General features: G+C 40.6%; 1 protein-coding gene across 1 annotated transcript in view; it reads right to left on the minus strand.

Annotated features, from left to right (window-relative positions):
• Positions 1–15,772, minus strand: part of LOC126354286 (26S proteasome non-ATPase regulatory subunit 6-like) — a 157,773-nt gene that overhangs the window by 17,136 nt on the left and 124,865 nt on the right. Inside the window, exon 6 of the mRNA XM_050003830.1 lies at positions 4,521–4,629. Coding sequence (XP_049859787.1) covers positions 4,521–4,629 — 109 coding nt within the window. The remainder of the gene's footprint in view (positions 1–4,520; positions 4,630–15,772) is intronic.

Genomic DNA, 15,772 nt, shown 5'->3' on the forward strand with positions numbered 1-15,772 from the left:
ATTTGAAATGAAGCCTCAGAAATACTTTTTCAAAAATTTTAATAACTGTTTCAACTTATTAGTTTGGATAGACACTATGAACGAAACACTGACAGTGAGTAATGTTGTATTTATCAGAGACCATATATATATTTATTAAAAACAAAGATTCCAAGACTTACCAAGCGGGAAAGCGCCGGTAGATAGGCACAATAAATAAAACACACAAACACACACAGAGAATTTCTAGCTTTCGCAACCGACGGTTGCTTCTTCACGAAAGAGGGAAGGAGAGGGAAAGACGAAAGGATGTGGGTTTTAAGGGAGAGGGTAAGGAGTCATTCCAATCCCGGGAGCGGAAAGATTTACCTTAGGGGGAAAAAAGGATGGGTATATACTCGCGCGCGCGCGCGCGCGCGCGCGCGCGCACACACACACACACACACACACACACACACACACACACACACACATATCCATCCATACATATACAGACACAAGCCGACATATTTAAAGGCAAAGAGTTTGGGCAGAGATGTCAGTCGAGGCGGAAGTGCAGAGACAAAGATGATGTTGAATGACAGGTGAGGTATGAGTGGCGGCAACTTGAAATTAGCGGAGATTGAGGCCTGGTGGATAACGAGAAGAGAGGATATATTGAAGGGCAAGTTCCCATCTCCGGAGTTCGGATAGGTTGGTGTTGGTGGGAAGTATCCAGATAGCCCGGACGGTGTAACACTGTGCCAAGATGCGCTGGCCGTGCACCAAGGCATGTTTAGCCACAGGGAGATCCTCATTACCAACAAACACTGTCTGCCTGTGTCCATTCATGCGAATGGACAGTTTGTTGCTGGTCATTCCCACATAGAAAGCGTCACAGTGTAGGCAGGTCAGTTGGTAAATCACATGGGTGCTTTCACACGTGGCTCTGCCTTTGATCATGTACACCTTCCGGGTTACAGGACTGGAGTAGGTGGTGGTTGGAGGGTGCATGGGACAGGTTTTATACACCGGGGGCGGTTACAAGGATAGGAGCCAGAGGGTAGGAAAGGTGGTTTGGGGATTTCATGGGGATGAACCAAGAGGTTACGAAGTTTAGGTGGACAGCGGAAAGACACTCTTGGTGGAGTGGGGAGGATTTCAAGAAGGATGGATCTCATTTCGAGGCAGGATTTTAGGAAGTCGTATCCCTGCTGGAGAGCCACATTCAGAGTCTGATCCAGTCCCGGTAAGTATCCTGTCACAAGTGGGGCACTTTTGGGGTACTTCTGTGAGAGGTTCTGGGTTTGAGGAGATGAGGAAGTGGCTCTGGTTATTTGCTTCTGTACCAGGTCGGGAGGGTAGTTGCGGGATGCGAAAGCTGTTTTCAGGTTGTTGGTGTAATGGTTCAGGGATTCAGGACTGGAGCAGATTCGTTTGCCACGAAGGCCTAGGCAGTAGGGAAGGCACCGTTGGATATGGAATGGGTGGCAGCTGTCATAATGGAGGTACTGTTGCTTGTTGGTGGGTTTGATGTGGACGGATGTGTGAAGCTGGCCATTGGACAGATGGAGGTCAATGTCAAGGAAAGTGGCATGGGATTTGGAGTAGGACCAGGTGAGTCTGATGGAACCAAAGGAGTTGACGTTGGAGAGGAAATTCTGGAGTTGTTCTTCACTGTGAGTCCAGATCATGAAGATGTCATCAATAAATCTGTACCAAACTTTGGGTTGGCAGGCTTGAGTAACCAAGAAGGCTTCCTCTATGTGACCCATATATGGGTTGGCATACGAGGGGGCCATCCTGGTACCCATGGCTGTTCCCTTTAATTGTTGGTATGTCTGGCCTTCAAAAGTGAAGAAGTTGTGGGTCAGGATGAAGCTGGCTAAGGTGATGAGGAAAGAGGTTTTAGGTAGGGTGGCAGGTGATCGGCGCGAAAGGAAGTGCTCCATTGCAGTGAGGCCCTGGACGTGCGTTTTTAATGTATTTTTCCCATGTGGAAGTCCACATGGGAAAAATATATTAAAAACAAAAATTCCAAGACTTACCAAGCGGGAAAGCGCCGGCAGACAGGCACAATGAACAAAACACATACACAGAATTACTAGCTTTCGCAACTGATGGTTGCTTCTTCAGGAAGGAGAGGGAAAGACGAAAGGATGTGGGTTTTAAGGGAGAGGGTAAGGAGTGATTCCAATCCCGGGAGCGGAAAGACTTCCCTTAGGGGGAAAAAAAGGACAGGTGTACACTCGCACACGCGCGCGCACACACACACACACACACACACACACACACACACACACACACACACACACATCCATCCGCACATACACAGACACAAGCAGACATATTTAAAAGCAAACGCAAATACACAGACACAGGCAGACATATTTAAAAGCTTTGCTTTTAAATATGTCTGCTTGTGTCTGTGTATGTGCGGATGGATATGTGTGTGTGTGTGTGTGTGTGTGTGTGTGTGTGTGTGTGTGTGTGTGTTTGTGTGTGCGAGTGTACACTTGTCCTTTTTTTCAGGTTTTCAGGTTTTCAAGGTTCATCATCAGATCACCAGCCTGAACACACACTATAGAAACAAACCAAGAGTTAGACAATAAGTGGGCTTTAAAAAGGATTACATTTATTGAAAAGATTCAGGAACTGTTTTAAATGCTACTGAGTTAAAAGAAGAACTGAAAGAGGTATAACTCTTCAATTTCATCTACATTTGAACTTACAGTACTGAATAAGTTTGACTGCCTCGTTACCTGAAATAGGAAAAGACCCTCATAGAGCAGTTGGTCTCAGTATGATGCTACAGACTTCTAGCAAAGAAACTCAGTGTAGATTGGTACCAAAAGAGAGTGGAAAGAAAAGAATGTTGATGATAGGTAGTGGACATGGGAGGGTTGTAGGCCACATGGCACAGGACAAATTAGGAACAGGGTACCAAGCCAAGCTAGTCAGGTGACAGAGGACACAGGGAATTTATGCAAAGATTTTGGCAAAGAGGATCAGGTTGTTGTAGTAGGTGGAGAAAGGAACACCCTGGCTAAGAACTGTTACTACAGCAATATTTGACATCACCTTCATGACACTGTAATTTTAATAGCCAGTTGTGTAATAGGTCCTCTAAACATTCCAGAGTTTTGGAAATTAAAAAATAACAATGAAATTTATCAGAACATAGAAAACATGTCAGAAACAATGAGGAAGTGTAGATTACTATACTTTGGAAATGTTTACAAAAGTGATGACAACAGACTAACAAACACAACTCCAAATATCTTTTGGAAGAAAGTTAACAAGCATCAAGCTCCAAAAGGTCAAGAAAGACTTGGAATGATACAATGTAAGAAAAGAAGTAATAGAAAGAGAAATGTTTGGAAGCAAAGTTTTAAAAACATTTGATTTGATTTTTAAATTTGGTTTACTGATCCAGCTTTAAGCATTTTCCATCCAACTGATGTCTTACAGTGTATAGCTACTATATGTTAAGAAATATATATGGTTCATACTAGATACATTTTAGTAGTCATTAAATATAAATGCAACATGCAGACAGACAAAAGGAGAAACAGTATGTGTTAACACAATACAACGCATGCTGAGAAAAACCCTATAATAAATATAAATGAGATATGCTGGATACCTGTTAATACTTAAGTATAAAAGCAGTATGAAAATAAAGCTCAACAGTATTATGCAATAAGAGTTCAGGAAAAGCTCAAGTAATATTGTTGTCTTATCACACAGCAGCTTTAGTAGATTAGATAATTTTTATTATGCATTTCAAATTCTTCTGTTGTGTAAAAGGCTTTTTGTTCATGCCACATTTTTTGGAACATCTCTGAAGATATTCAGTGATATACTGTGTGCTATACGTGGTAACATATTAAACAACTGTATGTCTATGTACGGGTTTTGTTTTTTTTTTTTTTTTTAAGTCTAATAACCGAAATGTCCATCATCAGCCTTTGACATGTGTCATGGTTATGTATAGACTCTCGCAGTTTATGGCTGTCTTGGCTTTCCTTGATATGCACCAAGCAGCTGAGAGTAAAGAGTGTTACAACTGTCCAGTAATTTGAGCTCTTTAAAGTATTCTCTACATGACACATGGTTTCTTAGTCTAGCAACAAAGCTAATGGCCTAATGGCCTTTTTCTGCCAAATAAAACTTCTTTTTTCTCTAGAGGAACTGCGCCATAACAGCACTGCGGTGGCTGTGAAAAAAGGCATAATAGGAATTCTAGTTTGGTTAGAAAATAGGTGACCCACACTAACTTTTTGCAAATAGAATGCTTCCAAGGGAGGAATTAAAATAAAAAGAGCACAGTCTGAAGAAATGGAAAAGAAGAGGAAGAGAAAACAGGAGATGAAAAATTGAAATTGCGATATGGTCCCTAGAAGGCCCTATTGCAGGAAAGAGAAGACGTTTGTCCTAGAGCTTCCATGATCATTCTTGATGTTGTAGTAATACATGTAGTAATACATTCACCAAGTCCACTGAAAAAGGAAGTCTGAATGACAATTGATCCAAAGCTATAAACAACATACTGAACTTACCAAGATTTTTGAAGAATTCCGCATAATGACAGTCATACAGAGACATCACATAGTCTTTCATGAAACGGTCATTATGCAAAACTTCCAAAACTTCAGAGTTTTTTATAATCTGGAAAGAAACACATGGATCATTGGATAATATACAGCAAAAGACTCTCCAAAATAATCAGTTACTATTCCAGAGCTTTTCTTCCACACACACACACACACACACACACACACACACACACACACACACAAGCGCGAGCACACGCGATGACAAATCCAGTATCAGAAAATCCATCAATGAAATGGAGGAATGATTATTTTATTAAATTGATAGAACGCAATACTGTAGAGCTTCCATCTATGCCACATCATATGAGGTATTTACTATAGCAGGCCCACTGGAATATGTGCAGCTGGAAGTCAGGTCATGAGAATACCTTATGAAAGTGTTAATGTGCTCAGTGGACAGGGAAATTAAATGTCCTATGGTACACTGCAAATTCATCAGCACTGAACTTATTTGGGCATTTGTCAAGAACAAGATAGCAATAGGGAGAAAAGAATTTTAAGGTAAATGATACTTTACTGCTGTGTTGATTTACTCCAGAAAGTGCCTGGAGGCATTCAGTGAGTCTTGTACACAAATGTGAAAACAGTTATGCACAAAGAGCTCACAGTACTGAAACAGCAACAGGCCCACTGCTGATCCAAGTAGATGATTGAAACAGTGACAGTGAGACCTTAGACAACAGCGAAAGCAATTAAGGTAGATCTTATTTCATTCATCATTCCTTCCTGCAAAATTTATTTGAGGTAAATTGTTTTCCATTTACTGTTAAAATGTATAATACATTTCATTGTTCATTTATTGAAAGCTGCTAGTATATCAAGCGTTCAGAATGCTAGAGTAAAATTGCCATTCTTCCCGGTGAATAAGCACCTATCACCAATTAAAACAACAGCAGTGCACTGGTGTGAGAACCAGGCTCCATCACAACCTCACATGTATTGCAGCCAATAATGCAATTGCTTTACAAACTCTTAACTGACAAACATGGGGAGCATTCATTAGTAATGAAATGAAAGTTCAAGCTTCCATGCTTTCTCCACCACAATAGCTACAATGGCAAGCTAAATCTGTGTCTTGCATTTGACATTATAACAGCAGAACCTCTTACCAGAAAATAAAGAAACTTTGGCCGCAGATATAAGGAAGTTTCTATCTCTAAACTGTGCACAAGAAATGTTTTTCCTAATTATGGTCTGACTTCTACAACTCCTCAAAGCTGACACACCAAAAAATGCTCAAAAAAGCGCATTTTCTCTTAAATATTACCATGTATGTCGCCCCCTTTTCAATCAAAGTGTAATATTAATACATTAAATAAAAGTAGACATTTCCACAATTCTGGCAAAGTACAACACTTGAATCTTTGTCGCATGATATAACCAGAACCCGAAGCCAGACGTCAATCATTATGAAATGGATAGGAGGAGGAACTGGCCACCAATCACTAGACACTGCACAAAGCTGTTCATTACTGCAGCCAGTGCATTTACTGAAGTACCATTTCTCCTACATACTGCACAGTCCAGTCTCATGACTGCTGTTCACCTGCAACAAATTCTGGAACTTGCACATGAATACTGCACCTGGACATCCACTGAGTGGTGACAGGTGACCTCCTCAGATGAACCACGTTTTATACTCCATCAGACAGATGGCCACAGGCATGTGCGTCTAAAAGCAAACACCCTGCAACAATCACTGGAAGGGTCAAGGCTGGAGGAGAGAGCATTATGGTCTGAGGAATGTTTTTGTAGCATTCTCTGGGTGATCTCATCATTCTGGAAGGCATAGTGGATCAATACAATTATGCAACTATCTTTGGTGACCATTTCCACCCCCACATGCAGTTTGTTTGTCCTTGGCTCGATGGCATCTGCCAACACAATGTGTCACACAGCTTGCAGTGAATGGGCATGGTCTGAAAGAGCACCACAGTGAATGTATCTTACTCCTCTGGCCACCAAACTCCCCAGATTTAAATCCAGTTGAGAATCTGTGGGACCAACTCAATCGAGCTGTTTGCATCATCGATCTTCAACTGAATAACCTTGAGCAGCTGGTCATAACAATGGAGTCGGCATAGTTCCACACCCCTGTTGGCACCTTCCACAACCTCACTGACTCTCTCACATTAGTGTGACTGGACAGTGTAAGACATTCAACATGTGCTAAACATTAAGCACTGAAGACAACTAATGTGGATGTGGTTGCTAAGAACAGAGATCTCTGCCTTCTCTATAAAACTTTCCGTTAGATCCCACCATGAAAAAACCCCGTAATAGGTCTCTGTTTTGTTTGAGCAGCTTCTATCTCTGTTTATTATATTACTACTACTACTACTACTATAGTTTTTGGAACTTTTTTAGTGGTGACAATTCTAGTGCCAATAAAGAAGTTATTTTGGTGTAAGTTTATCATCCTAATACGGGTCTTATCAGAGCCAGAAATTGAACCTGAGTTCTCTGCACAACAATCAAGACATACTGACTGTTCAATAATGTAACTGTTGTTACTTATCTCCAGTAATAGTAGTTTGCTGTATCAATAACATTGTTGCTACCAGGAAATGACTGTGACATATGCCTTTATTTTGTTCAGTGATGCACCTGATTTAAACTGTGAATTGTAAATTGTGCCCAGTGGTGGCAGGAGAACACACACACAACAAGGTTTTACTTTTAAACACTTTTGGAGCTGATGGCTCCTTCTGACAGAAGAGTTGAAGAGGAAGGAATAGGGGTTAAGGTAAAGGACTAGAGAAGTTTAGGGAAAGGGGTACAGTTCAGTAAAGTCACAGATAAGCCCGGGTCAGCAGAGACTTACTGGATGGGATGAGAAGGAAAGGTGTAAACAAGGCAATGAAGGAAATAGATTATTATCTGCTCAACACCACACACCCAGGATACATCTCAGTTATCACAAAGACCCTATTTTAAGATGACAGTTTCAGTTCAGTCAATGCCCTTGTGAAGATGATTAGGTAGATCCATCTTGGTCATGACAGGCGTCTCCTGTGGGTAACTCCTCTTTTAGTGGTCATCTGATCATGTTAGGTCTTTCCTGCCAACACTGAAGCCTCTCTTCTGCCTTTGACTTCACTAAGGAGAGGTACTTGAGATGAAGTTTTTCCTCATGTAAAGGCTCTGAGCACCAGGTTCATGCCCATAAAGTAGGTGTTTGTTACCAGTATTTACTTTGCTCCTATTGGATTTTGCAATTACTATCCACCTGATATTGGGTGGAGCTATTCCAGCCAGAACCTGGATCATCTTGACTGGGGTTGCTGTCGAGCATCCTGTCACCATGTGGCAAGTCTCGTGAAGAGGATTATCAACCTGTTTCGAGTGGCAGGATTGGTGCCACACAGGGGAAGCATATTCTCCTGCCAAGCAGCATAATATTAGAGTTGACATCTGAAGTGAATGTGGGTTCACTCCCCAACTTGTGCCTTTGAGTTCTATTAAGACAACTATTTCACGCTGAAGCCTTCATTCTCTTGTGTCAAGAATAACCTTGTGGTATTTAGGAGTAGAGCTGTGATCGAGAGGAGATATCAGCCCTGAGACTTTTAACCTGTAGATAGTATATTTATTACAGAGGTGGGAAAGCTCTGACATTGTTTTGCTTGGATTTAAGCTACAGGCTGTTGGCCTCATAATACTCTCCCACCTCATCAAAAGAAGACAAAAGTTGTCTTTCAATACTTTCAGATGTCTTTTGCCAGATAGAGAGGGCCAGATTATCAGCATCAATAAACGAGGTGGAAAACCTGTTGCTTGGCTGGCCATTTGTGTACAAGTTGAATCGCGTGGCAGCAAGAACACTTCCTAGGGGATGACCATTTTTTGTTTTATGCTGTAGAATTTTTGTGTTTTGAAGACTAACACAGTCTTCTGCAGTGATATTCATAAAGTAATAATCTTTGGTTGCGTTGAATAACTTTGGGAGAGGTTTCCTGGTGTTTACCATGTCATATGCCACATCCCCCCCCCCTCCCCATGAACCATGGACCTTGTCGTTGGTGGGGAGGCTTGCGTGCCTCAGCAATACAGATAGCCATACCGTAGGTGCAACCACAACGGAGGGGTATCTGTTGAGAGGCCAGACAAACGTGTGGTTCCTGAAAAAGGGGCAGCAGCCTTTTCAGCAGTTGCAGGGTCAACAGTCTGGGTGGTTGACTGATCTGGCCTTGTAACACTAACCAAAACGACCTTGCTATGCTGGTACTGCAAACGGTTGAAAGCAAGGGGAAACTACAGCCGTAATTTTTCCTGAGGGCATGCAGCTTTACTGTATGGTTAATGATGATGGCGTCCTCTTGGGTAAAATATTCCGGAGGTAAAATAGTCCCTGATTTGGATCTCCGGGCGGGGACTACTCCAGAGGATGTCGTTATCAAGAGAAAGAAAACTGGCTTTCTACGGATCGGAGTGTGGAATATCAGATCCCTTAATCGGGCAGGTAGGTTAGAAAATTTAAAAATGGAAATAGATAGGTTTCCAGGCAGTTGTTGAACCTTTGGCAGGGCCATACAGTACATCTTTTGCCAAGTTTTTTTTAACAATTCTACATGTACATTGCCCACTCCAACAGTTTTGCCTTCTTTCAGAGCCTAGATACCATTAGTGATTTGTTCTGTTGTTACAGGGTGGAGGATGCTCTCAGTTTCTGATTTTATGTCACATGTTACTTTATCTATAGTCTTCAGACACTTCCTGCTACACTCCCTTAAAGTAGAAGTCAATGGGCAATTTCATCTGCAGTGATGTTGCTAAATCACTCACGTTTGTGAGGGTCATTGGATGATTTCTTAGTTGCGGACCAGGCCTTCTTGCTGTTGTGAGTAAAGTTGAGATCTGTCATCAATCTGCACCACTCAGCTCTGTCAGTGGAGTCTACTCCCTTGTTACATTGGAGAAAAGGTCTTCCTCAAATCTGCGACAATAATCAGCATATAGCTGTACGTCATCAACTTCTAACCCTGGTATGTAGCTCATACTGCAACCCCTTGGAATACTGTGACACACAGCTTTAAGCAGGAACTTGATGAATGCCTCTTCATTCTTTGGACTGGCATCTATTTCCAACACTTTGTCTTCTACTGTTTTGGTAAAGTCATTCCACTTGGCCTTTTTAAAGTAGAATTGTGTCTGATGTGTGCAACTTGAGGTTGTAAGACTTTTTGAGTGGTGCACATAATTGGTCTGTGTTGTGTGGAGGGTACCACTTGCAGAACCTGCTTCTTCATAGTTTCACTCATGTCACAGCTGTCAATAGGAGATCAGGGTTGTAACTCTTCTTCCATTGACTGCAATAGAATTTATCTGTTTGCTCTGGGTAATGGATGAGTTTGAGTTGTTGTCATTCTGCCCATAGCTCAGTTTCAAGTGTTCAACTTCAAGTCCATTATTGTTACATGCACTATATACGAAATCAACTTGGTGGCTTTTTAAACCATGACAGTGACTGTTTTCTGGTTGTGGTAATTCCCTAGGGGTCAGAAAACAAACTTAGTGGCAATAGGTTTGTAGACAGAAGTTACAGTGCACTTGTCAAGTTCCACAGTTTGGATTTTGATGTCATCATCCATGAATGAGAATGTTGCCTTTAGGAGTGGATATCATATCAAGAACTTGATTTAGTTTAGACAAAAAGATATTCGTATCTCCTCTAGATCTGTACAAATATAAAGCAGTCCATTTTGTACAGTTAAATTGGTCCCTTAATTCTTCTGCTGCCAGCTCAAAATGCTTCTCTAAACTGATTGTACACAGGTTACTTCTGACATTAAATTAACAGTTTTGTTTCGTATAAATCCAACAACCTCCACATTTCATAGATGTTCTACTGTATCAGGGTGTATAAGCAGATAAGGAAAAAGAATTGCTGGATTTTTCCTGGATTTCTTGGTTAAAAAGACACTTTTTCCCTGGTGAAAACACAGTTTTTCTGTTTTAAGTGACAGTATAATTTCCCTCAGAACTGGTAAACTTCTTACTCCTTTGAATAGTAAAGGTTTTATACACCAGTGCAGAATGTCCTGGCACTTTAGGAAACAAAATGCAGCAAAAATAAAGACGCATTTTGGGAAGATCTTTGATGTGCAGTAATAAGTACACGGTATTGTTTATATTACGAAAGTATAATTACGAAGTCCACCAAACACAGCACTTTAGTTTCCAAAGCACTGACACTGAGATAGCAGTGCATTTTTGTCAGTCAATCACAGCTTACATCACGTGACCTTCCGAGCCAATGACAGTTGATATTCAGAGCATAGGACATATGATGAAGTCACCCCTCGGCAACATCACTCTTAAGTACCAATGAGAAAAGTTAGCAGGTTAAATTTATATAAATTGAGTCTAGTGACAAAGAAAGCTAAGCTTTCACATACAACATCGATCTTTTTTCGCATGTGTTGTCCTTCAAGAAATAGCAAACACAAATGCACAAGCAAAATTTTAAATAATGACATAAATTTCAGGCCTTATGGGTCCAAAATGTTGCTAGGTGGCTGTTAAAGTTTGGATGAGATTTAAATGCTCTGTGGGTTATGAAATGCATCACACATTTTCATGCATAATATAATTCATCTTGAGTAAATGGAAATTTATTTTGAAAATAATGCTTCTCAAACCACGATTCGCAACATTTTCTAGCGGCCTGTTAGAAATGTAAACAGTTGTGACATCAAGCTCATCAAAAGCAGTTTGTTGTTATGAAGTAGTGCATAGTCTTTGACACATTTTTCTGTCTGCAGACACTTGTGCGTGCACTGTTTTATTCTTCTTTTTTGAAAATGTGAATTTAACTAAAATTTTATTCTGATGTTATTCTCTTGTTTATGTTTTATTGCTGCATATTATTCTGTAGTAGAGGACTAAAGGAAAATTCTTTGTTGATCATCAATTCTTATCAATTAATCATCCGCCACCCCATAACAACAGAACAAGTCACTAATGGTATCTGGGCTCTAAAAGAAGGCAAAGCTATTGGGGTAGGCAATGTACATGTAGACCTGCTAAAAAATCTTGGCAAAAGATGTACTGTATGGCTCTGCCAAAGGTTCAACAACTGCCTGCAAACATTCAGCATCCCAAAGCTCTGGAAACGAGCTCATATTGCTGGTATGATCAAGGCTAGAAAATCACAAAATGGCCTGAAACATTTTGGCCAATAAATTTACTCTTCCATCCATTCAGCCTGTTTCAATAAACTATTCTAGCCTGGCTCACTCTACGTATAGAAGATAAGGTAATTAGAGAAAGAGCTAATTTCTGACCTGGGTGCTGTTGTATAGGGCAGGTACCGAATTGAACCCAGCATACTGAAAATGACTTCGAGAAAGGTCTTGTCACCTCATTTACCTTTGTTGACCTGGAATGTGGCATGTAGTTGTGGTGTTCAGTCCTGAGACTGGTTTGATGCAGCTCTCTATGCTACTCTATCCTGTGCAAGCTTCTTCCTCTCCCAGTACCTACTGCAACCTACATCCTTCTGAATCTGCTTGGTGTATTCATCTCTTGGTCTCCCTCTACAATTTTTACCCTCCATGCTGCCCTCCAATACTAAATTGGTGATCCCTTGATGCTTCAGAACATGTCCTAACAACCGATCCATTCTTCTAGTCAAGTTGTGCCATAAACTTCTCTTCTACCCAATCCTATTCAACACCTCTTCACCAGTTATGTGACCTAACCATCTAATCTTCAGCATTCTTCTGTAGCACCACATTTCAAAAGTTTCTATTCTTTTCTTGTCTAAACTATTTATCACCCATGTTGCACTTCTATACATGGCTACTCTCCATACAAATACTTTCAGAAACGACTTCCTAACACTTAAATCAATACTCGATGTTAACAAATTTCTCTTCTTCAGAAATGGTTTCCTTGCCATTGCCAGTCTACATTTTATATCCTCTCTACTTCGACCATCATCAGTTATTTTGCTCCCCAAATAGCAAAACTCCTTTACCCTTTGCTGTCTCTGACAGAATTACAATGTACTCAGCAAACCTCAAAGTATTTATTTCTTCTCCATGGATTTTTATACCTACTCCAAACTTTTCTTTTGTTTCCTTCACTGCCTGCTCAATATACAGATTGAATAAAATCGGGGAGAGGCTACAACCCTGTCTCACTCCCTTCCCAACTACTGCTTCCCTTTCATGCCACTCAAATCTTATAAATGCCATTTTGTTTATATACAAAATGTAAATAGGCTTTCGCTCCCTATATTTTACCCCTGCCACCTTGAGAATTTGAAAGAGAGTATTCCTATCAACTATGTCAAAAGCTTTCTCTAAGTCTACAAATGCTAGAAACGTAGGTTTGCCTTTCCTTAATCTAGCTTCTAAGATAAGCCGTAGGGTCAGTATTGCCTCACGTGCTCCAATATTTCTATGGAATCCAAACTGATCTTCACCAAGGTCGGCTTCTACTAGTTTTTCCATTCGTCTGTAAAGAATTCGCGTTAGTATTTTGCAGCCGTGACTTATTAAACTGATAGTTCAGTAATTTTCACATCTGTCAACACCTGCTTTCTTTGGGATTGGGATTATTATATTCTTCTTGAAGTCTGAGGGTATTTCGCCTGTCTCATACATCTTACTCACCAGATGGTAGAGTTTTGTCAGGACTGGCTCTCCCAAGGCTGTCAGTAGTTCTAATGGAATGTTGTCTACTCCCGGGGCCTTGTTTCAACTCAAGTCTTTAAGTGCTCTGTCGAACTCTTCACGCTGTATCATATCTCTCATTTCATCTTCATCTACATCCTCTTCCATTTCCATAATATTGTCCTCAAGTACATCGCCCTTGTATAGACCCTCTATATACTCCTTCCACCTTTCTGCTTTCCCTTCTTTGCTTAGAACTGGGTTTCCATCTGAGCTCTTGATATTCATACAAGTGGTTCTCTTTTCTCCAAAGGACTCTTTAATTTTCCTGTAGGCAGTATCTATCTTACCCCTAGTGAGATAAGCCTCTACATCCTTACATTTGTCATCTAGCCATCCCAGCTTAGCCATTTTGCACTTTGTGTCGATCTCATTTTTGAGACGTTTGTATTCCTTTTTGCCTGCTTCTTTTGCTGCATTTTTATATTTTCTTTTTTCACCAATTAAATTCAATATTTCTTCTGTTACCCAAGGATTTCCACTAGCTCTCATCTTTTTACCTACTTGATCCTCTGCTGCCTTCACTACTTCATCCCTCAGAGCTACCCATTTGTCTTCTACTGCATTTCTTTCCCCCATCCCTGTCAACTGTTCCCTTATGCTCTCCCTGAAACTCTGTACAACCTCTGGTTCTTTCAGTTTATCCAGGTCCCATCTCCTTAAATTCCCACCTTGTTGCAGTTTCTTCAGTTTTAATCTACAGTTCATAATCAATAGATTGTGGTCAGAGTCCACATCTGCCCCTGGAAATGTCGTACAATTTAAAACCTGGTTCCTAAATCTCTGTCTTACCATTATATAATCTATCTGATACCTTTTAGTATCTCCAGGGTTCTTCCGTGTATACAACCTTCTTTCATGATTCTTGAACCAAGTGTTAGCTATGATTAAGTTATGCTCTGCACAAAATTCTACCAGGCGGCTTCCTCTTTCATTTCTCACCCCCAATCCATATTCACCTACTACGTTTCGTTCACTCCCTTTTCCTACTACCGAATTCCAGTCACCCATGACTATTAAATTTTCGTCTCCCTTCACTATCTATTCAGATATTATTCAATTTCTTTTATTTCATCATACATATCTTCAATTTCTTCATCATCTGCAGAGCTAGTTGGCATATAAACTTGTACTATTGTAATAGGCATGGGCTTCGTGTCTATCTTGGCCACAATAATGAGTTCACTATGCTGTTTGTAGTAGCTTACCCACATTCCTATTTTTTTTATTCATTATTAAACCTACTCCTGCATTACCCTTATTTGACTTTGTATTTATAACTCTGTATTCGCCAGACCAAAAGTCTTGTTCCTCCTGCCACCGAACTTCACTAATACCCACATTCAGCATCCCCAAGCTCTGGAAACAAGCTCATATTGCTGGTATGATCAAGGCTAGAAAATCACAAAATGGCCTGAAACATTTTTGGCCAATATGTTTACTCTTCCATCCATTCAACCTTTTTGAATAAATTATTCTAGCCTGGCTCACTCCACTCATAGAAGGTAAGGTAATTAGAGAAAGAGCTGGCTTCCGACGTGGGTGCTGTTGTATAGGGCAAGTACTGATTTGTAACCAGCATATTGAAACTGACTTCGAGAAAGGTCTTGTCACCTCAGTGGCATATGACATGGTAAACACCAGGAAACCTCTCCCAAAGTTATACAAAGCAACCAAAGATTATGACTTTATGAAGATCACTGCAGAAGACTCTGTGTTAGTCTTCAAAAACACAAAAAGTCGATGGCATAAAACAAAAAATGGTCATCCCCTAGGAAGCGTCTTTGCTGCCACACGATTCAACTTGCACACAAATGGCCAGCCATGCAACAGGTTTTCCACCTTGTTTATTGATGCTGATAATCTGGCCCTCTCTATCCGGCAAGAGACATCTGAAGGTATTGAAAGACAACTTTTGTCTTCTTTTGATGAGATGGGATAGTATTATGAGACCAACAGCCTGCAGCTAAACCCAAGCAAAACAGTGCCAGTGCTTTCCCATCTCTGACAACTAAAACAATGAGAAATTCCTGGAATTCTAAAAATTTCCAGGTTTTTTCCAGTTTTCTCCAAGAGTAAAAAATTCCTGGGTTTTTACCAGATTTCCCATTTGTCCCAGGGCGTATACATACTGTGTACGCACAGGCTAAATTGTAAAACTTTAAGATCACATGATTAATTCTAAATTCTATGTGCCAATGTTCTGTGTTACAAACAGAGCTATCTATACCCTTCAACTCAACCTTTGGTCATTGTACTTTATTTACATAACAGCTAGTACATGACATGTTATTTCACAGATGGCTTGCCCTTTGATAGTATATGTTTTGTCAGTTACAGGGCTGGTATAGGTGGTGGAAAGAGGGTGCACAGAGCATTGTTGAGATTGGTAGGGCAACAAAAAGCTATTCTAGATGCGGTGGGCATAGTCTCAGACAGAATGGATCTAATTTTAGGGCACAATTCTTGGAAGTCAAGGCCTTGTCAAAGTAGACCAGGATAATACTGAGTGGC

Source organism: Schistocerca gregaria, chromosome 3, assembly GCF_023897955.1.
Source record: "Schistocerca gregaria isolate iqSchGreg1 chromosome 3, iqSchGreg1.2, whole genome shotgun sequence".
Classification (NCBI taxonomy): Eukaryota; Metazoa; Arthropoda; class Insecta; order Orthoptera; family Acrididae; genus Schistocerca; species Schistocerca gregaria.